Source organism: Bombus fervidus, chromosome 4, assembly GCF_041682495.2.
Source record: "Bombus fervidus isolate BK054 chromosome 4, iyBomFerv1, whole genome shotgun sequence".
In the NCBI taxonomy this organism is placed as follows: Eukaryota; Metazoa; Arthropoda; class Insecta; order Hymenoptera; family Apidae; genus Bombus; species Bombus fervidus.
The window spans coordinates 16924643-16944668 of NC_091520.1; the positions used below are offsets into that span (position 1 = coordinate 16924643).

Below are 20026 nucleotides of genomic sequence, written 5' to 3' on the forward strand. Positions count from 1 at the left end.
TTAAGTTAACCTTAGGACCTTCAAGGTCTTTTTTATCTCGAATAAATTAACAATTCGAGACATTCCGCAGCACGTTTAGTGAATTCCTTATCTCTAACTTAGAATTAATTATAAAACTTTTATATTTTTCATTTTCATGTATATTTACTTCTCAAAGAGGAAAATTTCTTAAATATATAGTGTCTGTACTATTGTTTAGTACGATATTTTATATAGCAATTGCCGGCTTGTCGGGACACGTATTGCAGTAATATGTTGTCTGGTGTCTTTTGCTGGACTCATTTCATTGAGAGTAGATCCTACAATCCTTCCTAATTCTTTTTAAAATGACATATAGTTTTCCATTTATATCTATTTCTAGGCTCTAAAAAAATACTTTTCACAACCATTTCAAGGATTTCCTTAAGAGACAGTATGTTGATGAGGCATATTGGTTGGCACGATCAACGCTACCCATATATATTATGTAGTTTATTATAGCATTGGGTTTTTCACTTTAACGGCAACTCTATCTCGTAAAATTATTTTTATAGGAGTCAATCCTGGATTATACCAATCGGTTAGACATGTCACAACCGTCCTGTCTTTCAGTGCTAAAGCTAAGTATTGCCTTCCCGGTATGCTATTATGGATTTGTTATAAAATTTTGGTTTCTTTATAAGATTTGGCAAATTCTTCATATTTGTTAGGATTGTCCCGGTCAAATGATATTTCAGTTTCCGTAATTCTTCCGACAAGGTATAACTTGTATAATATCTGTCTGTAATTATATGATGTTCCTGAGCACCAGGAATTTTCTCCAACGTTGTGTAAAAATGCAACAGTATTTTTGTTGATACCGGAAAATCGAATCTTATCAATTTCTCTCTCTGTTAATAATATAAATAAGTTATGAAATTATATAAAATATCCATAAAGATAAATTTAAAAATCTTGAATATATCTGTTTCATATTTCAGTGTGTTTTATAGATAACAATAAGTTATTTGATTTAATATTGTTAGTGAAATATATGTTTTCAAACAATTTACACAAATCAAAAAATTTATTATTCTGCAGTAATAATATATACAGCAAAGTTTTCAAATGAAAAGATTATCTTAGACACATAAAGATGGTACGACATAAGACAACTAATTTTATATTTACAATATTTATATTATACGTTCTTAAATAAATATCAAAGAAGAAAAGTAGCTGTTTAACAAGTATGATCCATTCTGTTTTAATAATACAAGTAAATGTTACAAATGATGATCCTTACTTTTTATTACACAGCTAGTATTGCTTTTCAGTTAAATACTTGTTTTGTAACTGATTATAATCGCAATTCTTTTTATTCTTAATAGTACCATTTCGGTAAACCTAAAATATGAGACCTATAAAGATAGTACTTCTGCACTATACACATGTTCACAATGTTATCATATTTGACATATATATTTCTTCACGACTAGCACTTGCACATACTAAAAATTACAGAGTTCACTGATTTCAAAATTATATTTTGTAATCACAGATTACATGGCCATATTACTGTCCCTAGATATTTCTACAAAAATTATTATTTCATAAATAGCAGTGTATTTGTACATTATATATAACTTACATGAAACGTAAATGAATATATGTATATATATTTACTTTTATAAAGAATATTTAAATGCTTCTATAACTTAAGGCTTTTAAACGTTTTAATTAAACGTAAACGCAATAAAATTAAACTATTGGATATTATTATATCCATTAAGAAGAGGAAGCTTTATCCGGAAATAACTAATGAATTTTTTCTATCAGAAAGATAGAAAGTGTTTGAATTAAAAATTATTTAACATTATACAAAGTGCACAATGCAAATTAAAAAAATTACAATTCTATAAAAAGAAATTCATTTAAAACAATTTGCTACACCTTAATATTATTATCTTCTATATATATTAAAGCATTTAGAATTAGATATAAGAATCTTGTGATTGTTAATTCGTTTTGTAAAATTAGAAACTGGGAATATTACAATAGTAACTTTGGTATCATAAAACAGAAGTAGTTCATTCAGATATAATTTACACAAATGATAAATTCATTGCTATTTCTGCTTGCTTTCTTTTTTTAAGATTAAAAACATTTCCACCTACAACACTCCACCTACTGCTGTTTTTACTCCTTCACCAAGCGCTAGAATTAAGTAACAGTGAAAAAGTTGGAAGTAATTAATTTTTAATAAAGAACAGTAAAGTAATAAGTTTAATGTTTAAAATATTAATATATTTAGTTAAACTATTACGGCTTCAAAACTTTTTCAATGAATTTCTTCATGTCGCGCATTTCCTGTGGAAGTGATTATTATTTGAAGATGATTATTATATGAAATAATTACAATACAAAAATTTTATGAAAGCTAAGATGCTGCTTACCTCATCACAAGACGCATGCATCATCCCTCTATATGTTTTGAATTCTGTTTGTGTCATAAATTGTTTTAGAACTGATGCAGTCAATTGACCCCATCTGTATGGCACTATTGGATCACAATCACCATGACATTGCAGTAGTGGAGTATTTTTATTTCCTATTGCATCCTATAAGATATATAATGTTATAAATGTTATGATATTGTAAAATATTAAGCATGAACGTAGTGTGAATATACACACAGCAGGGAATTTTTGATGCAAAGGAAGCCAAGCTGATAAAGCTATAACACCAGCTAAAGGTTCTGGAAATGTAAGAGCACTATATATAGCAAGAGCACCACCCTGACTAAAACCTCCAAGAACAATACGTTTTGTGGGTATTCCTGCTGCAACTTCTTCTGCAATTAAAGAATGTACCATTTCTGCAGCTCTGCGAATACCTTCTTCATCTTCAGGCCCACTTGGTTCCAAAGATCGTAAATCAAACCTACATTTATTGATATACATATTATTTATTATTAATGAATTATTATATAAGTTTATATGATTAATAAGAATTGTAAATTAATTTATTATATTACATATTACTTACTTACCAAGAAGGCATTCTAAACCCTGCATTTAATGTTACTGGCATTGTAGGCCTAAAATGATAAAGCTAAATGATATATTTACTACCTAGATAAAAGTTAAAAAAAAGATACTTAGATAAAATTACTAAGAGCTCTTATTGAGTCATATAGTGTTATTTTTATATCAATTATACATACGCAGTTGGACAAATAACTTTAATGTGAGGAGATCTTACTGCTCCCATTGAGCTAGCCCAACCATGACTATAAAATACATTAAATAAATTAAGAGATTATAAAATTGATATATTATATAATCATAAAAATTGCTATTTACCCTGTATCACCCAATCCATGGAAAAATATAAGCTGAAATAAAAATAAAATTATACTATATAGAAATAATAAAATCAGCTATAAAAACGTATATTATTAATTTCTTCTACTTTTTCAAACCATGTGCGTATTTATTGAATAAAAGTATTTAAAACTAAAGTATTAATTTTTTGAAAATTATTTTTGATACTGATAGATTTTAATTTAAAAAAATAATTCAAATCTCAAATATAAAAGAAACCTAGAGTTATAAAAATATCAAACACATACTTAGAGTTTGTATGATAAAATTATGTCAAGAATAATTAACTTATGGTTAATTAAAAATCACTTTGCGCCTGGCATAACCAAAAAAGAGACATCTTGAAGAGATTTTCCGCTTACTGTTGCTGTATGTCTGGCCGTAGCTGCTATCACCACAGGATTCACTGTTGTCATTATTCCTCGCTTTTTTGGACGGGCTGCAAGAAAACGGATAAAACGTATAGCAATTCGGTAAAAATCGTAAATATAGAATGGCGGAAGATTCTTCTTGACACTGCTTGAAATTCCCTAAAGCGAAAAGAGAGGGGTGGACAAAAGTTATGCGCATGCTTTACGAATCTGCTTTTAAATGAAAATCTAAATTATTACGCAAACCTGAAAAATTGCCCATTGTCAAAGCATAATTACAAAATACTTTATTATCATCAATGACGTGGTAAAATATCTAATTTTCTGTAAACTATCCTTCATAAATCGTTTGAAATTGTCAAATAATTACAGATTAATATTCATAACAATGTATGTATAGCTGTCAAAGAATATACATTTCCTAGAAGTGTTACAATTAAAATCCTTTTCTTAAACGAACCACTGATTATATTGAAAAGAAACTAAAATCTCTGTGCAAATTGAATAGGAAGAAAATTCCATAAATATTGTTGCAATTTTCCAAATGCATTTTCCATTTGAATAAACTTAAAGATTCCTGTCTCTAGAAAAAAAATAATTCCTCCCAAAATATTAGTTAATTCTTATGGAAGCTGTGGATTTATAAAAGAAAACATATATCAAAGCTATTGTACTTTGAGGAAAACAATTTATATGTTAGAAGCAGCCGAATCTTTGATTTTTGAATTTCAATTAAAATACATCAGAAGAAGGAAATGCAAAGAGACGCCACCATGCAACATATTGACCAATCAGAATCGAAGAGTCTCAAGTTAGTTGAGTCTGCGACGTATACATTTCGGAATGCAAGTAGTGACCAGTGAAAAGATGGTGCTTTAATGGTTGAGACATTCGTTCCGTGGTCGTTCCTAGCCGACAAACCGTGGTTGCCAGCCATATTGTTTTACCGCAGTGTTTGTTTTGGTGCAGCCTAGTCAGAATACGAAGAAATCCGAGGGGATCGACACGAAGGAAGATAGAAGAATTAGAGTGCAGTTAAAGAAACTACTCAGGCAGTGCGCGTATACGGTGGTTTTGCTGTATTTTTCGGCATAATCATCGTAGCTCGCGGGCTAAGCCCATAATCTGAGTGTCAGTTGTGAACAGGACGGTAAAGGAGAGAAATGGCCTGCGCCACTCTAAAGAGATCTTTGGAGTTCGACCCGGTACATAGTCATGGTCGTCCTAGTAAACGACGAAGATGTGTACCAATGTGTGTTTCCCCCGGTACATCCACTCAAGCTAATTCCAGGCCACAGAATCCTTCGCCTTTTGGCGAAGTAACCCATAAACTGACGCCTGGTAATTACTTATAAGTTACGGCCATTTTTCTTTTTTCTATTTCATTCTTTCTTACCACGATACGACAGAGAAAGGATAGTTAAATCGTATCAGCGATTTAAAACTTGAATTCACGACGTTTAAAAGGGGGAGGGAAGGTGCGGCGTTTAGGTAGGGGAAGATGCGTAAATCATATGGTAATGTAGTAACGGACATGGAGAATCAACTCCCCTTTTCTCCTTATTTATAAACGTTCATGTTTTTAGAAATTATTTGGTTTTGTGATATTATAGGTCAATTATTAAAATAAAACACTTAAAAGTTGTAATATTTATGTTTAAATTTACCATATTCCTAGCATTTTTTGATTGCTTCATCCCAGTAATTAATTTTTGTTATAAATTATTGATATTTTGACATAACTTCTAAAAAGTACATTTATTGTTTAGAGTTACCTTAAAAATTATATTGCTTTAGAGATCGCTAGAAAAATACAATATTTTGAATAAAAATAATCTTTTTGTATATAGAAAAGATGGCTGCCAATATAAGAGAAGAGATCCGGAGACTGCATCGGCGCAAACAATTGCATTTTAGTCCTCAAAACAATACTGGTGATTCTTCAGACATGGAAGGTCCTGCCAGTCCTTCAAGTCCATCTGCTTGTGGTTCAAATTCATGTAGTTATAACCCTAGTGGAAAAGAGAAACCTTTATTTACATTCAGACAGGTTACTTATAACTTAAAACTTTAATTAGTTTATCAAACAGGAAGTCTGATCAATTAAATGATTTTATAGGTGGGATTGATTTGTGAACGAATGCTTAAAGAGCAGGAGACACAGATTCGAGAAGAATATGATCATATCTTAAATATGAAGCTTTCTGAGCAATATGATGCTTTTGTTAAATTTACCTATGATCAGATACAAAAGAGATTTGAATCTGCAGCTGCGCCAAGTTGTAAGTAATATTGATTAATTTGTTGATCTCTGAGAATATTTTCCTTATATTTTGAAATATATTTCATATTAATTTTGTGTAATGTTTCAGATCTATCCTAAAACAAGATTCTTATTTGTAAGGATACTATGTTTCTGTGAAGAATATTAGGTGAGATATATAATGTTAACATCAGATTGAATCATATTCCTGATATCAATTATGTAAAAGAATTGTTTCATTTCTTAACAAGTTTAGTAAGCTTCTCTATTAGTTTTTTTTTATTATTATAGATTTCTACCATGTGAGAAAAATTTTGCTTGAAATTTAAATCGAGGTATGCAGCACCACCTTGTTCAAGAACAACTTTAAAGAATTCAAACTACGACTTACATTGAGAAAAATGTTTCTGGTAAAAACAAAAAAAAGAAAAAAGAAAAAAATTAGTGATGTAAGTTTAGTAGATTTGCAGTAAACAGCAATCATACTACAAAAATCTACAGTGTATACTATTGAAACTAACAATATTTGTACTGGCCGATGTTAGAAATGCGCTGGTATCAGGGAACTGTAACGAGATTTTAGTTATGTACAAACATGAATACATGTAGGAGTTGTATACAGTGCATGACTATGCTTGGAGTCAAGAACTTGACTTGCACAGGGTTCTGTAATATCACGTAACTGATTAAAAATAGATTTAAAAAAAATGTTCATTTCTTGCACATTTTAACAACATGTGTTAAGAAATGACAAGCAATGATGCAAATAATTCCTTGTTAATTTAATAATACATGTATTAGGTATTGCTCAACCATATGCGAATACTCTTGTAATGCAAACATAAAACTGTATATTGAGGTTTTTGGCAGAAAGTACTGTGCATATGAAGAGAGATTACATAATTAAAACATATATCTATTGGGGAAAGTTGTTTTCGTTGAATCTTAGTTATATTTAATTTTTGTAAAATATAAGATAAATATACGCAATGTATTTTGAAAATCTTATTTTAACCATTGCGATATGAAATATTTGTTTTTGTGTGTATGATTTATTGCATATGTAAATTTTCAATGTAAGCAACATTTCCCCAAATATGGATGTGTTCGAACTTAAATGACGTACATAACTTGTAGAACTAAATTATCAATAATATTTTGTTCCTTTTTGAGATTAAGAATTAATCTTTGAAATCTCAAATAAATTATTCATGAATAGATTATTGATTTGTCATGATTACTTAAATTTTGTTGAGTTTTTATTATGTGTTAGCTTTTTTTTAGCAAAAACATCATCTTGTTTAAAATACAAATATAAAAATTTGTAAAGAATTCAAGATAAGGTATAGTATGTAGCATTGTACGAACATATTGTCAAAAATGGATATTTGAAATAAAGATTTCATAAAATTTCGCAAATATTTCTGTTCCCTGGTAGCAACGACTTTCTTTAGCATAATAAAGCAGTAAATAATGGATATATAATACGTATACCTTTATTGTGCCTGTTATTAGACATGTTTATCGCGATAATTCTACTATATATTATCTAATGTTATCGATTTTTAAATTTTTAGTTTATAACCCTTCATTTTTATATCATATTTCGCGTTTCCTTGCTTTTTTTGGTATTTAAAAAAAAAGTTTAAATGTAATATGAATGAGGCTTTCTTGGTTGCTGCATGCATTTTGTTTTGTTATAAGATGACATTCACTCATTTTAAAAACCATTAGGCATGAAGAAGTATTTAGCCAAAAGAATTACTGTGACCATGTTATGATTTATTTTTATTACTACCTAACATTTATATATTGACAAAATTTTAATTCCCTACCTGTAAAATCACATTTTGAAAGGGGGCATTAAGAATTGCCTTATTCATTCCCAAAAAGGTGTCTTTTAGTTACCAGAACAATTTGGGAACACAATATTAGTGTTCATACTTTCATACAACAATATACATGATATGTCAAGTGTTTGTTGATTGCTGAATGTGAAAAAAGGAAGGAATATAAGTGGTTCTAATTGTCAATAATAAGTAATATCTACTTCAGAAAAATATTGTTTACCATTAAGAAAAATTTTGTGAAAATATACCGATGAGATTCCTTATGAATTCAAGGAATTTAATTTCATTTAAAATACCTCCATATTACATTATGTAAGCACTTATTATTGAAATAAATATAAATATAAGACTGATCACGTGTGCTCCTTTATTTTAGCCTTTTTAAATTAACTGAATATATGTAGCTGCACATACTACTTTTTTATTAAATTAATTTAAAAAATATTTCATATATTATGAAATAAATTCACATTACTGATGGACTTGACCATGTTTTCTAGTTGAAGGTACATGAACTACTGAATCAGTTCCACAATATGTGTAACAAAATCCTTAGATATGTGTTCTAATCTCATTAACTAACTTGTGTAATAAACTAATACAATTAATAGTATGGCTTCAAGGAAAGAAGCCCCTCCAAGACTATATGAAGTTCCCTGTTCTTGCTAAGAGATTGTCACTTCTGGGTGGGAAACAAACTTCTGCTAGTTCATTTAATTGGAGAAAAGGTGCCAAATGTTTCCTCTCTTGTTTTTGACTTTTATTGTAGCCATTAAGGTATTCAAGAAAACAACTCCAAATGGTAAGTCATAAAGTATTAAAAGACCAACATATAAAAATGTAATAGTTTTTTAGAAACAATATTAGAAGAATTAGTTTTACTTTGACACAGTTTGTTTTCAAAGTCGTGATTTCTTGCTATCTACAGGGAAAGTCACAGTTTATCTTGGTAAAAGGGATTTCATTGATCATCTGGATAGCATAGATCCCATTGATGGCATTGTTGTTGTTGAAAATGATTATCTTCAGGGACGAAAAGTTTATGGACAGGTAAGAAATAAGAATAAAGAACTTTAATATACAAGATTATGTATATATACATATCTAAGTATCGTACATTATGTACATATATATCTTCTTGCACATGAAAAAGTCATTCCACTTATTATTTTATTATTCAGGTAACAACAGTTTTTCGCTATGGACGCGAGGAAGATGAAGTTATGGGTGTCAAATTCAGCAAAGAACTCGTTATATGCCGGGAACAAATAGTTCCAATAAAGAAGGAAAAACAAGATATGACACCTATTCAAGAACGTCTTCTGAAACGTCTTGGAGCAAATGCATATCCATTTTTATTTCAATTCCCACAAAGTTCTCCTAGTTCTGTTACATTGCAACCTGGAGATGATGATCAAGGAAAACCATTAGGAGTAGAATATACTGTCAGGATATATGTTGGTGAACATGAAGAAGACAAGGTAATACTCTAATTATAGTCAAATGTTAATTTACCAATAATGTATATTATATGTATATAAAATGTATGTAATTTATAATTTTTATATAGGGACACAAAAGGTCATCTGTTGCATTAGCTATAAAGAAATTGCAATATGCTCCACCTTCAAGAGGACGTAAATTACCTACCTCCCTTGTTTCAAAAGGATTTACCTTCTCTCAAGGTAAACTGAATCTGGAAGTTACACTTGATAGGGAGATCTATTATCATGGAGAAAAAGTAGCTGCAAATGTCATAGTTACTAACAACTCTCGAAAGGCAGTCAAAAATATTAAGGTATATACATATATATATAATGTAATGGAATAATAGTGGTATTGTATCTAGCAGTTAATTATAATATTTATATATTTTAGCTCTTTGTGGTACAACACTGCGAGGTGACAATGGTTAATACTCAATTTTCTCGACACGTGGCTAGTTTAGAAACACGTGAAGGTTGTCCAATCACACCTGGAGCATCCTTTACAAAGCAATTTTATCTTGTTCCATTAGCTAGTAGCAATAAGGATCGTCGTGGAATTGCTCTTGATGGCCATTTAAAGGTATGCAACATGCAACATAATTAAAAATAAATGTCATTTTTATTGCTGTTCACATTTTCATATACTTTTGTTGATATTATAGGATGATGATGTGAATCTTGCATCTTCAACTATGGTAGCAGATGGTAAAACTCCTAGTGATGCTATGGGCATTGTCATCTCTTACTCTATTCGAGTAAAATTAAATTGTGGCACTTTAGGAGGTGAATTAGTTACAGATGTTCCATTTAAACTAATGCACCCAACTCCTGGTAAATAAATTTTACTATTTCATATATTAAATATTTTAATATCAAATGTATGTGATAATAATATTAGTGAAATAATTTATTTTCGAAATTTTATTATAGCATTTATAACTATTACTTTATTATTATAGGAACTGTAGAAAAAGAAAAGGCCACTTTAAAAAAGAATAAGAGTATTGAAAGGACACGATATGAAAATTCCTGTTATTCGAATGATGATGATGACAATATCGTGTTTGAAGACTTTGCTCGTTTGCGCTTAAATGAACCAGAGTAAAAAGGGAACATTTGCAAAAGGACAAATACTTGTTTTGAAAGAATCTTAGATTCACAATTCTTTGTAGTAAATTTAAAACAGAGTATAATAGAACTATATACATATACGTAGAATTTGTTGATTCTAGGATTCTTTTGATATGAGTTATGTCTAAGAATTGAAAGAATAATAAGAGGTACAGAAGGCAAACAAATTATAATATCCATATGCGCTCATTGGTATATAGAATCGAATATTAATATATCAAGAAAGATGTAACAGAAAAAAGTACAAAAAAAACGGAAAGCATAATAAAAAAATTTATATCGTCTTATAATTTCTACCCGGTGGTGGTGGTCGGTTAGAAATTCACATAAAGACGAAAAAAAAAAAAATTAAGTAAGCTTAATAAATAACTTATATTCGATTAAAATTAAAATCTTCCCACCTTACCAGAAGTGACATGTATGTTATTATCTTTGATTTATGGTGATTATAACGTGTCTGTAAATGTTCGTTTATTACAAACTAATGACATTGTTAAGCCATATCTGTATATTAGAAGAGAAATATAAAAATTTCGAAATATTAATTTTTGTGTTTGTTTGCTTTATATTTTATTAAAAATACTATGATTGCTTCAAAAGAAAATAAAGAGTATGAATATTTACCAAACCCAGAAAATTATTTATTTTATGATTATACAAAATATTACAAGGATTTTAACAGTCAATCAGTCTTACAAAACATTGTTAAATATTTACCAATGTTGACTGTATTCTGGTTAGTCATACATATGCGAATAATATTCCTGATATGCTTGAATATATGCTTCTTTCTCCACGGGAGTCATTTCTGCTATTAACGCATCATTTACATCTGCAATGGCTACTGTTTTTCCTGCAACAGTTACAGTTGGTACAAGATCTTCATCTTCAGAATCCATGGTTTCTACTTCCCCTAAAAAAATTTAGTATATATGCATATTTTTTAAAATAATAATATTAATATAATAATTCTGCAATGCACTTTAAACATTTTGTGAAAATGATACCTGTATCAATAGCTTGCATTTCAGCAACTTCTTCATTATCACTGCTATCACTAGATTCTTGAGGTAATACGGACTTTATAGCAGCTGCTGAATTTGTTCCTCCTTTTTTCTCATGAGCCAATAATACAGACATTATATCTTCACCTTGTTTGTTATTGATTGATGTTGTATTAGTGGCAGTAGCTGCAGCTTTGTCCAAAATGTTTTCTTGTGTGTTAACTCCATCAGGCTAAGGCGAAATATTATTAATGAAAGATATAACAAAACATTAGTACTAAATTTTTAAAACAAAATTTACCTGTGAGTCAGAGTTAATAACAGTACTTTCCATCATCCAAATTGGTCTTTCCTTCCTCCTATTTGCTGCATTATCATCGATAGAATCATCACCAATTGTAACATCTACTCTTGTATCTTCCACCATGAAACCTGATGATCTGGTAGCTTCACCAGACCACTGTTCACCAGGCGCTCTTAGACTGCTTGGTTTCCTTGTATCAATACTAAGAAGAGAAGGTATAAATAATATTCAAGAATTTTGGCGTATTATTAATAATTCCATTAAAAATCTATACCCTTTAATTGTATTTATATCAACTGGTTCAGGTTCCAATATTTCAGGAGCTAATTTGATACCTTCTACCTCCCTTAATAAAATATAAAGAGGTTCTAGTTGTTCATTGAATTTAGCTAATAATAGTCTTGAATCTTTTTTAGGAAGGGCAGATTGGTCTTCTTCCACTACTTCACGGCAATATGTACATCTAAATTCACCAGTAGTGATGTCAAATAATTGATCTGCCTATATTATATTATATTAATAAGTATTCTATTGTCACTAGGTTTATGAGGTAATAAAATTGTGTTTCTCAAATTTACTTCATATTTTGTTCTTTTTACTTTTACATATTATACAACTGAAAACTTTGAAAAACACTGTACAATTTACAAATAATTTACATACCTCGAGATCAGTAAATGTTTTTAAACAATTTGTACATTTAAAACTGGCCCTACTAGTTGCATCTCTTTCTTCAGTTTCCATTCTTTTTCTCATTAAATCTAGTTTATATTTTACTACATTTACAAAAGTCTAAAATATAAAAATGTACAATAATTTGCTTGATAAGAACAATGGAGGTTAAATATTTTGTTTTACCTTATAATTAATAAAATAATAGTTGACTTTTTGTGCTTTTCCATCTGATCCAGTTTCCATTTTTAATCTAACTTGTATAAATTTATCATTACGTAATGTAGATATTCTAGCTCTTAACATCTTGCGTTCAAATTTTAACAGTTCACAAATGTCATCTTCTTTCATACCTAACAAAACATAATAATATAATCACGCATTTGCGATAGTATAATAGATAACTTATATCCAATTCACTTACATGGATTTCTAACTAGCATATCAACAATTAAAGCATCTTCTATCGTATAAAATCCACGTACTACTAAACGTGCTAATTGTTTTAAACTACTGGGAACTTCTGTAACAAGTCTTTCTTCACCGCTCATCTTGTGTTCAATTACATATAATACAATATGAGAGTACTGAAAAATGTGTACAAATTATTAAACCCTATTATTAATCTGCAGATAAATTATATGTATTTTTCCGCTTGTACAATATATTTTACAACGTTTTAGCATTTTATTAACTTTTTAATTATCTTGGAATGATGCTATTTTTAATGATATATTTCATACAATTTAAATCTAAGATACATTAAATTTTTCTAATATAATGTAAGACACCAAAAACAAGAATGTGAAAATCCTTGTAATTGGCTCTGGGCCTAGAGTACAATAAATAATAATAATAATAATAAAAGAATTTCGTACAATTTATAATTGTAAGGTTAATTTATAACAAAATACTAACCTTTAAAGTAATTTAAATAGCACATTTATCATTAAATATTTTGATTAAATACGAGTATAAGCAAATTAAAATATGTATTACAATATTAATTGTATGTTCTCTCAAAAGAAGTAAAAAACTAACAAGTCAAAATACATTATTTAATTGTTTAATTAAATATTACACAGCACCGTTCTAAGGGACGCTTGTTTATGCGTAAAATAGTTTTTAGGTTATGTATTCATAATAGAAAATTATCAAATAACTACCTGTCAAGAAACCTGTAACCTGAAACCTGAAACCTGAAACTGTAAAGAAACAAAAAGATACATTTTTATATAGTTTCATAAAAATTATTGATGGCTGCAATCGATAAAGTTAAGATTATTGTTGTTGGTGATTCTGGTAAGGATATGTATATGAAGCAATTCTATAATATCTTTTTGTTATTGTCAGTATCTGTTATTTTGTTTATCTATCTATTATTATCTAGTATTTCGTTAATTACAACATAAATGTCATATTTATTACTAGAATATATTTTTCAAGCTTATTTAATTCCTTAATTTATAAAAAATTATATCTGATGTGCTTCATACATATTTTTATTACATTATTTGTAGGTTATCTATTTTTTTTTACATCTATGTATATGTAACTCCTTACGATTAAATAATTGTTAAATATTCTTCCTTTTTTATATTTAGGCGTTGGAAAAACATCTTTAACACATTTAATATGTCAACAACAACCTATTAGGAATCCTTCATGGACTATAGGTTGCTCGGTGGAAGTTAAATTACACGAATATAAAGAAGGAACTCCTAATCAGAGAAGATATTTTATTGAATTATGGGATATTGGAGGAAGTCAAAGTCATAAAAATACAAGATCTGTTTTTTATAATCCTACAAATGGTATAAACATGAAATATATAACATTAAGGATAAAATTAGTAAAAAATTTAGAAATTATCAATCATTATTAACAATACAGGTATCATATTAGTTCATGATTTAACAAACAGAAAATCACAGCAAAATCTTCAAAAATGGCTTGAAGAAGTTTTGAGTAAAGATAATAATTATATGAAATCAAAGCCATTTGATGATTTTGATCCTGAAAAATTTGTAGGATCTACACAGGTAATGTTAATTATTTTTGACATAATTGTATAATTTTTTATCATGTTCTTTTGTGCAAATAAAATTACTTTTTTAGATACCAATTTTAGTTATTGGTACAAAATTAGATCTAGTTGCGGAAGTCAGATCAAATGTACATAGACGTTCTTCAACTATTGCAGAAGAATGTGGTGCTGATGAAATATTTTTGGTATATCATCTATTATTTTAAATTATTACACACTGATATTATTGTTTTCAAGTTAACATTCTTCTTAGGATTGCCATCAAGTGAGATCACTAGCTGCTGGTTCTAGCTCTTCTGTTAAATTGAGTAGGTTTTTTGATAAAGTTATTGAAAGACGTTATTATTCGTTAAAAGAAGGAATCAATCCTGACAAACGAAGACTGCCAATGTATAGTGCTCCATACAGTTCTAAAATTTATCATAATGATTGAAATTCAGAAAATTCATCATGTCTATTTTAACATTAATAGAATTTTCGTTCCTAAATTTCTTGTATTACATTCCTAATTTACAGCAAAGTGCAAGTCATTAAAATGAAATGTTATAAATAATTATTTTGAAAATAGTGTTAAGATATTTATATACAAAATATAATAAAATTATACATTTTGAATTAAAATATTAAACGTATTATTTCTTATATAATTAGGCTTAAGAACATTTATTTAATTAAAATATTGAAATAGAATGGTATTTTATATCTTCTTATTTTTTTTGTTTGTGAATAAAGCTTTATGCATCAATATGGACCCTTATGAACAGCCATTAATAAATTGCATCTGATGGTTCCATATTTACTTTTTAATTACGTCATAACATAACGCGCGGTAGATAATTTTTCAAACTGAATTTCTTTGTAAATGAAATTTCTTTTTAATAATATTAAAATATCATGAAAGAATCAGTTTTAATAAATAACAACGAAGGAAGAAAACAGAAGCGTAAGTACATAATTTGATTATATATTTTCCAGTTATTCAATTCTTCATATTTATCAATATCATGCTTCACACCTACCTTTTTAAATTTCCTAGTGTGGGTATTCTATTTTAAGGTAGATACATGTAATGTATTTTCATATGTAATATAAAGGTTAACATGCTGATTGTCTGTCAAACATAAATTCGATAAATATGTGAATATCTTTGATCATATACATTAGAAAGTTTTTCTATATTTTGTTAATTTTTTAAATTAAATGTATATTTGTCAAATATTTATCTGTAAGAATAAGTATTTACCTAATCTGGCGTTTAATAATATGCATAAGTAACATACATAGATAACAAATAATGACCTTTCCTTTAGGACATCTTTCCCATGATGACTTATTTGTTACCAAAAAAATTTTTTAATCAAAACTATTTTACAAATTTGTCCAACAAATTTGTACAACATATTCAACGTCATGCATATGTTCATGATGTTAGTTTAATTGAGAAAGGCCCAATTGTTATGTTAAAAAATAAAATTGCAAAAGGAGAACTAGTGGAAGATGAACATCAAATGAAAGTTGCTAGAACATTGCAGAGCATTTATGAAGAAATAAATGGATACAAACCTGAAGAATTCAACTTATTAGATAAATGGTTGGGTAGGAAAAGAAAACAACCACCAAAAGGACTATATATTCATGGAGCGGTTGGTGGAGGTAAAACAATGTTGATGGATCTTTTCTACAAATGTTGCCAGGTATTATAGTTTATAGATCATATAATTATTGCACATGGATAGCCACAAAATATTATTAACAATTTGGCAGTTCATAATACTTTTCAGCATAATTCATGCATATAATAAAATAATTAATGCAACAAAGGAGTTACTTTATATAGTAAAGGTACTGATGACAAAAAAATTTTCTTTGAACTATGATAAAGGTACTCTAAATACTATAATTACTACAAGTAATATAAGTGGTTTTCCATATGCAGTTCATTACAAAATAAATTTTTTAATTAAGGAAACAAGTAATTATCTTGAAATGTATTATTTTAGATTGAGAATAAAAAAAGAGTTCATTTTCACTCTTTTATGCTTGATGTACATAATAAAGTACATGAAGTAAAGAAAAATATTGTACGAGATGTTAGTAGTACTAAACTACAACCATTTGATCCAATACCACCAGTTGCAAAAAGTATTACTGAAGAAGCTTGGTTACTTTGTTTTGATGAATTTCAGGTTCACTTCTGAAATATACAATCAGTTATTTATGATTTAATGTAACACGTATTAATAAAAGATTATATATATATATATATAGGTAACTGATATTGCAGATGCTATGATATTGAAACGGTTATTTACTGAACTCTTTAATAATGGAGTAATAGTTATTGCAACTAGTAATAGAGCACCCGATGATTTATACAAAAATGGACTACAAAGAGGAAATTTTATTCCATTTATACAGGTTTTAAAAAATTATTGCGTTATAAATTCCCTAGATTCAGGGGTAGATTATAGGCTGAAAACAGGACTTAGAGATGAAAAAATTTATTTCATGTACGTATAGTGATGCATAAATAAGGCATGTAATAAAATACTCCTCTCTAAAAAATGATAAATTTTTATAGAAAAGGAGAGGATGCAACTAGTGATGTGGACAAAGTGTTTAAATATTTATGCTCAAAGGAAAATGATGTTGTGAGGTCTCGAACTATTTCCATAAGAGGTCGTAATGTTACATTTGAAAGAACCTGTGGTCAAGTGTTGGATTCAACTTTTGAAGAATTGTGTGATAGAGTAGGTTATTACAAATTTTCATTAGATATTTATAATATAACAAGCAATTTTTTTATTTGCAGCCACTTGGTGCTAGTGATTATTTAGAACTAAGTCAAGCATTTCATACAGTTATTATAAGAGATGTACCACAACTAGATTTTCGTCTTAAATCACAAACCAGAAGGTTTATTACATTAATTGATACACTATATGACAATAAGGTAAGTTTACGTATATTCTATCCACTCTTTATATTTAACAATTTAAATCATTATAAATGTTTATATTTAAATATAAAAAAATTTTTGTCAGGTACGAGTTGTAATATCTGCAGCTGTTCCACATACAGAACTTTTTATCCCACAAGGAGATAGTGAATATACAGATGAAAAACGAATGCTAATGGATGATTTAAAAATATCACACGGTTCAGTAAGTTACAAAACAAAAGTTGTTGGTTTCATTAACTGATATATAGTTTTATAACTTTGTACCTTCAACAGGACAATTACAAATCTAATCTTTTTACTGGAGAAGAAGAACTTTTTGCTTTTGATCGCACTGTATCTCGACTTTCTGAAATGCAAACCACCCAGTATTGGGAACAATGGCAACATTATAGATAATAATAATTTAAATTAGTAAAAATTTTAGTAGTTTTGTTTAGTAATTTTTTTAAGTTTGATGACTAAATTGCAAACTGTTGGTAATAAATTTTCAAAAAAAGAATACTATTAATTTGAAAAAGTAACAAGTACATTTGAGTACGCTATATCAAAGATATATCAAATTAGTTTAAAATGTATCAAAATATATTACAGAAAATATTTATAGTATTTATTACTATTATGTAAATTTATTTATTATATATTTCATTATACATAATATTCAGCAATAAACGACTGCTATAATAAACTTAGATGTTAAATAATATTTAATATGTATCAATAATTATAAAATAAAAATCGACAATTTCAATCCTTCATTCCAGAAATAGGCACGACAAGACAGCTTCTATATCACAATTGCGACTTTATCTGAAGAAAAATATTCTTAATGCTTTTATAAATAAAAATTAATACTTATAAGTTAAGAATTATACTGATGAGTCATTCTCGCTTTAGAACGAATATTTTTTAGCTTGTAAAAGGCGTTTTATTTTAATTTTCGTGAGGTATATGTGATACATTGTATAATGTAGCATTTGATAAAAATTATATGTATATATCACAATATACAATATCAGAATAAAGTGGGAGAAGGTTTATTAAGATAAAGTAACTGAGAAATGATATGTTGACAAATGCACACATATATGAGTCTTACATACTTTACTGTATCATCTGCCAACAATCGTAAATTATAGGTCATTGCGGTGTTATCAATTACTAAAAAAATTTTCTAATCGATATCGTTCCTAAATATAAAGCACTCACACTCTTCTTACGTGTTCATTTTTACGCATTTTACGTATTTAATTAAGGTTAAATATTTCTGAAAATTTTAAAAGACGTATAATGGATATTCAAAAGTTGGCTAATGGTAAATCGAATTTAATAATTTTACAATTTTTCATGTTTTTAACATCTATATACCTGTGTTGTAGCTACAATGAATTTCGATCAATCTGCAATAGATGAAAAAATTAATTCTATACGTTATAGAGTTAATAAATTGGAAAATCATGTTAAAACTGCTTGGTTGGTAAAAGCAATAGGTTTCATAGATTTAACTACTTTAGGAGGTGATGATATACCTTCAAAAATTGAAACTTTGTGTACTAAAGTAATACTTAGTGTTATATTAAAACTTTTGATCTCTACGACATCTTTAAAAATATTGATTTTCATATATTTCAATAATTATAGGCAGTAAACCCTCTTAAATTACCAAGTAACTCACATTTGCATACTGCATCTGTATGTGTATATCCCATGAGATTTGTAGATGCAATGTCTATATTGGAAAAACTTGATAAAGAACATAAAATTTCCAGGGCTACTGGTAAGTATACATGTAAGTTCTTTTCTAATAATATTTAAATTAAAAAACAATAAAATATATTACTGTTATCTAAATAGTGGGTGGAGGATTTCCATCTGGACAGTTTCCATTAGAAACACGTCTTCGTGAAGTAGAAATAGGTGTTGAACTAGGAGCTGATGAAATTGATATTGTTATTAACAGACCATTGGCTTTGATGCAACAATGGAAAGAATTATATGAAGAACTAAAATCATTTCGTGTTGCTTGTAGTAACAAATGTTTGAAAGTCATACTTGCTACAGGAGAATTAGGTAATTTAGAGAATGTATATAAATCATCTATGATAGCAATGATGGCCGGAGCAGATTTCATTAAAACATCTACTGGAAAAGAAGCAATAAATGCTACCTTGTCTGCTGGAGTTATTATGTGTCAGGCAATCAAGGATTATTATGAATCCACACAGAGAAAGGTATAAATTTTTGTTTAAAAAAAAACAAAAATCAATATTTCATACCTTATATTTGGTATTGAAATATATTATTTTAGGTTGGTTTAAAACCTGCTGGTGGTATTAAAGTTTCACAGGAGGCTTTAGAATGGATGATGTTGGTTCAAATGGAATTAGGAGAGGAATGGCTATCTAAAGATTTATTTAGAATTGGTGCCTCAAACTTATTGGACAACATAGTTGAAGCAATACAATCAAATTAATATGGTCATTTAATCTTTTTCAAATAGTTATTGTAATTTTGTAATACTTTTATATCCATTTATTAAAAGATTTATATATTATCAAATACCTTTTACATTTTCCATTATACCATTGATTCTT

At 28.2% G+C, this 20026-nt stretch overlaps 7 protein-coding genes and 2 long non-coding RNA genes across 11 annotated transcripts; 6 read left to right on the plus strand and 3 right to left on the minus strand.

The window, feature by feature from the left end:
- The first annotated feature begins 52 nt into the window (after positions 1-52).
- Positions 53-1547, plus strand: LOC139986499 (uncharacterized). The gene is made up of 2 exons (XR_011799651.1): positions 53-412; positions 534-1547. It is a non-coding gene; the product is annotated as an uncharacterized lncRNA (long non-coding RNA).
- Positions 1548-2200: 653 nt separating this feature from the next.
- Positions 2201-3900, minus strand: Apt1 (Acyl-protein thioesterase 1). 2 transcript variants are annotated; one of them, XM_072001872.1, is made up of 7 exons: positions 3707-3900; positions 3324-3355; positions 3185-3250; positions 3011-3058; positions 2655-2901; positions 2415-2579; positions 2201-2328 (listed from the first exon to the last, which is right to left on the minus strand). In XM_072001872.1, exons 1-7 carry the CDS (start codon positions 3758-3760, stop codon positions 2281-2283), a joined length of 660 nt encoding a protein of 219 aa, XP_071857973.1. In that variant the 5' UTR covers positions 3761-3900; the 3' UTR covers positions 2201-2280. The 2 variants fall into 2 exon arrangements, with proteins under 2 accessions (XP_071857973.1, XP_071857974.1); XM_072001873.1 differs by lacking the exon at positions 3707-3900 and adding an exon at positions 3593-3694.
- A 632-nt stretch (positions 3901-4532) lies between these two features.
- Akirin (akirin) lies at positions 4533-8181 on the plus strand. The gene is made up of 5 exons (XM_072001876.1): positions 4533-5056; positions 5566-5765; positions 5835-5997; positions 6088-6147; positions 6270-8181. Exons 1-4 carry the CDS (start codon positions 4879-4881, stop codon positions 6096-6098), a joined length of 552 nt encoding a protein of 183 aa, XP_071857977.1. The 5' UTR covers positions 4533-4878; the 3' UTR covers positions 6099-6147; positions 6270-8181.
- On the minus strand, positions 5645-7618 carry LOC139986494 (uncharacterized). Its single transcript, XR_011799645.1, has 2 exons — positions 7473-7618; positions 5645-6094 (listed from the first exon to the last, which is right to left on the minus strand). It is a non-coding gene; the product is annotated as an uncharacterized lncRNA (long non-coding RNA).
- A 297-nt stretch (positions 8182-8478) lies between the features above and the next one.
- On the plus strand, positions 8479-10991 carry Arr2 (arrestin 2). Its single transcript, XM_072001824.1, has 7 exons — positions 8479-8630; positions 8757-8878; positions 9010-9309; positions 9399-9626; positions 9707-9895; positions 9978-10146; positions 10275-10991. The coding sequence occupies exons 1-7, from the start codon at positions 8564-8566 to the stop codon at positions 10418-10420; spliced, it is 1221 nt and encodes a 406-aa protein (XP_071857925.1). The 5' UTR covers positions 8479-8563; the 3' UTR covers positions 10421-10991.
- Positions 10992-11065: 74 nt separating this feature from the next.
- On the minus strand, positions 11066-13577 carry Tfiiealpha (transcription factor IIEalpha). Its single transcript, XM_072001822.1, has 8 exons — positions 13345-13577; positions 12851-13013; positions 12613-12779; positions 12418-12546; positions 12029-12255; positions 11752-11956; positions 11454-11682; positions 11066-11359 (listed from the first exon to the last, which is right to left on the minus strand). Exons 2-8 carry the CDS (start codon positions 12975-12977, stop codon positions 11184-11186), a joined length of 1260 nt encoding a protein of 419 aa, XP_071857923.1. The 5' UTR covers positions 12978-13013; positions 13345-13577; the 3' UTR covers positions 11066-11183.
- A 57-nt stretch (positions 13578-13634) lies between these two features.
- On the plus strand, positions 13635-15101 carry LOC139986485 (rab-like protein 3). Its single transcript, XM_072001871.1, has 5 exons — positions 13635-13728; positions 14031-14240; positions 14320-14468; positions 14545-14658; positions 14727-15101. The coding sequence occupies exons 1-5, from the start codon at positions 13683-13685 to the stop codon at positions 14904-14906; spliced, it is 699 nt and encodes a 232-aa protein (XP_071857972.1). The 5' UTR covers positions 13635-13682; the 3' UTR covers positions 14907-15101.
- A 174-nt stretch (positions 15102-15275) lies between these two features.
- Positions 15276-18123, plus strand: LOC139986461 (putative ATPase N2B). 2 transcript variants are annotated; one of them, XM_072001820.1, is made up of 8 exons: positions 15276-15416; positions 15784-16167; positions 16474-16659; positions 16742-16983; positions 17055-17223; positions 17286-17426; positions 17518-17637; positions 17709-18123. In XM_072001820.1, the coding sequence occupies exons 2-8, from the start codon at positions 15796-15798 to the stop codon at positions 17829-17831; spliced, it is 1353 nt and encodes a 450-aa protein (XP_071857921.1). In that variant the 5' UTR covers positions 15276-15416; positions 15784-15795; the 3' UTR covers positions 17832-18123. The 2 variants fall into 2 exon arrangements, with proteins under 2 accessions (XP_071857921.1, XP_071857920.1); XM_072001819.1 differs by lacking the exon at positions 15276-15416 and adding an exon at positions 15540-15698.
- Positions 18124-18460: 337 nt separating this feature from the next.
- On the plus strand, positions 18461-19991 carry Dera (deoxyribose-phosphate aldolase). Its single transcript, XM_072001859.1, has 5 exons — positions 18461-18747; positions 18812-18990; positions 19074-19209; positions 19287-19663; positions 19741-19991. The coding sequence occupies exons 1-5, from the start codon at positions 18723-18725 to the stop codon at positions 19903-19905; spliced, it is 882 nt and encodes a 293-aa protein (XP_071857960.1). The 5' UTR covers positions 18461-18722; the 3' UTR covers positions 19906-19991.
- The last annotated feature ends 35 nt before the right edge of the window (positions 19992-20026 follow it).

Bases quoted from the DNA above. Each gene is read 5' to 3' on its own strand.
- Tfiiealpha (XM_072001822.1), bottom strand. From the start codon at position 12,977: ATGAGCGGTGAAGAAAGACTTGTTACAGAAGTTCCCAGTAGTTTAAAA. The intron at 12,780-12,850 runs GTAAGTGAATTG...ATGTTTTGTTAG, and splicing joins TATGCTAGTTAGAAATCCAT to GTATGAAAGAAGATGACATT. The intron at 11,683-11,751 runs GTAAATTTTGTT...ATTTCGCCTTAG, and splicing joins TTATTAACTCTGACTCACAG to CCTGATGGAGTTAACACACA.
- LOC139986485 (XM_072001871.1), top strand. From the start codon at position 13,683: ATGGCTGCAATCGATAAAGTTAAGATTATTGTTGTTGGTGATTCTG. The intron at 13,729-14,030 runs GTAAGGATATGT...TTTTATATTTAG, and splicing joins TATTGTTGTTGGTGATTCTG to GCGTTGGAAAAACATCTTTA. The intron at 14,659-14,726 runs GTATATCATCTA...CATTCTTCTTAG, and splicing joins GTGCTGATGAAATATTTTTG to GATTGCCATCAAGTGAGATC.
- LOC139986461 (XM_072001820.1), top strand. From the start codon at position 15,796: ATGATGACTTATTTGTTACCAAAAAAATTTTTTAATCAAAACTATTTT. The intron at 16,168-16,473 runs GTATTATAGTTT...GTATTATTTTAG, and splicing joins TTTTCTACAAATGTTGCCAG to ATTGAGAATAAAAAAAGAGT. The intron at 16,984-17,054 runs GTACGTATAGTG...AAATTTTTATAG, and splicing joins GATGAAAAAATTTATTTCAT to AAAAGGAGAGGATGCAACTA.
- Dera (XM_072001859.1), top strand. From the start codon at position 18,723: ATGGATATTCAAAAGTTGGCTAATG. The intron at 18,991-19,073 runs GTAATACTTAGT...CAATAATTATAG, and splicing joins TTGAAACTTTGTGTACTAAA to GCAGTAAACCCTCTTAAATT. The intron at 19,210-19,286 runs GTAAGTATACAT...TTATCTAAATAG, and splicing joins TAAAATTTCCAGGGCTACTG to TGGGTGGAGGATTTCCATCT.
- Arr2 (XM_072001824.1), top strand. From the start codon at position 8,564: ATGTTTCCTCTCTTGTTTTTGACTTTTATTGTAGCCATTAAGGTATTC. The intron at 9,627-9,706 runs GTATATACATAT...TATATATTTTAG, and splicing joins AGGCAGTCAAAAATATTAAG to CTCTTTGTGGTACAACACTG. The intron at 9,896-9,977 runs GTATGCAACATG...TTGATATTATAG, and splicing joins CTCTTGATGGCCATTTAAAG to GATGATGATGTGAATCTTGC.
- Akirin (XM_072001876.1), top strand. From the start codon at position 4,879: ATGGCCTGCGCCACTCTAAAGAGATCTTTGGAGTTCGACCCGGTACAT. The intron at 5,057-5,565 runs GTAATTACTTAT...TTTTGTATATAG, and splicing joins AACCCATAAACTGACGCCTG to AAAAGATGGCTGCCAATATA. The intron at 5,766-5,834 runs GTTACTTATAAC...ATGATTTTATAG, and splicing joins CTTTATTTACATTCAGACAG to GTGGGATTGATTTGTGAACG.
- Apt1 (XM_072001872.1), bottom strand. From the start codon at position 3,760: ATGACAACAGTGAATCCTGTGGTGATAGCAGCTACGGCCAGACATACA. The intron at 3,356-3,706 runs GTAAGCGGAAAA...TTTTTATTTCAG, and splicing joins CGGCCAGACATACAGCAACA to CTTATATTTTTCCATGGATT. The intron at 2,902-3,010 runs GTAAGTAAGTAA...CAATAAATGTAG, and splicing joins GGGTTTAGAATGCCTTCTTG to GTTTGATTTACGATCTTTGG.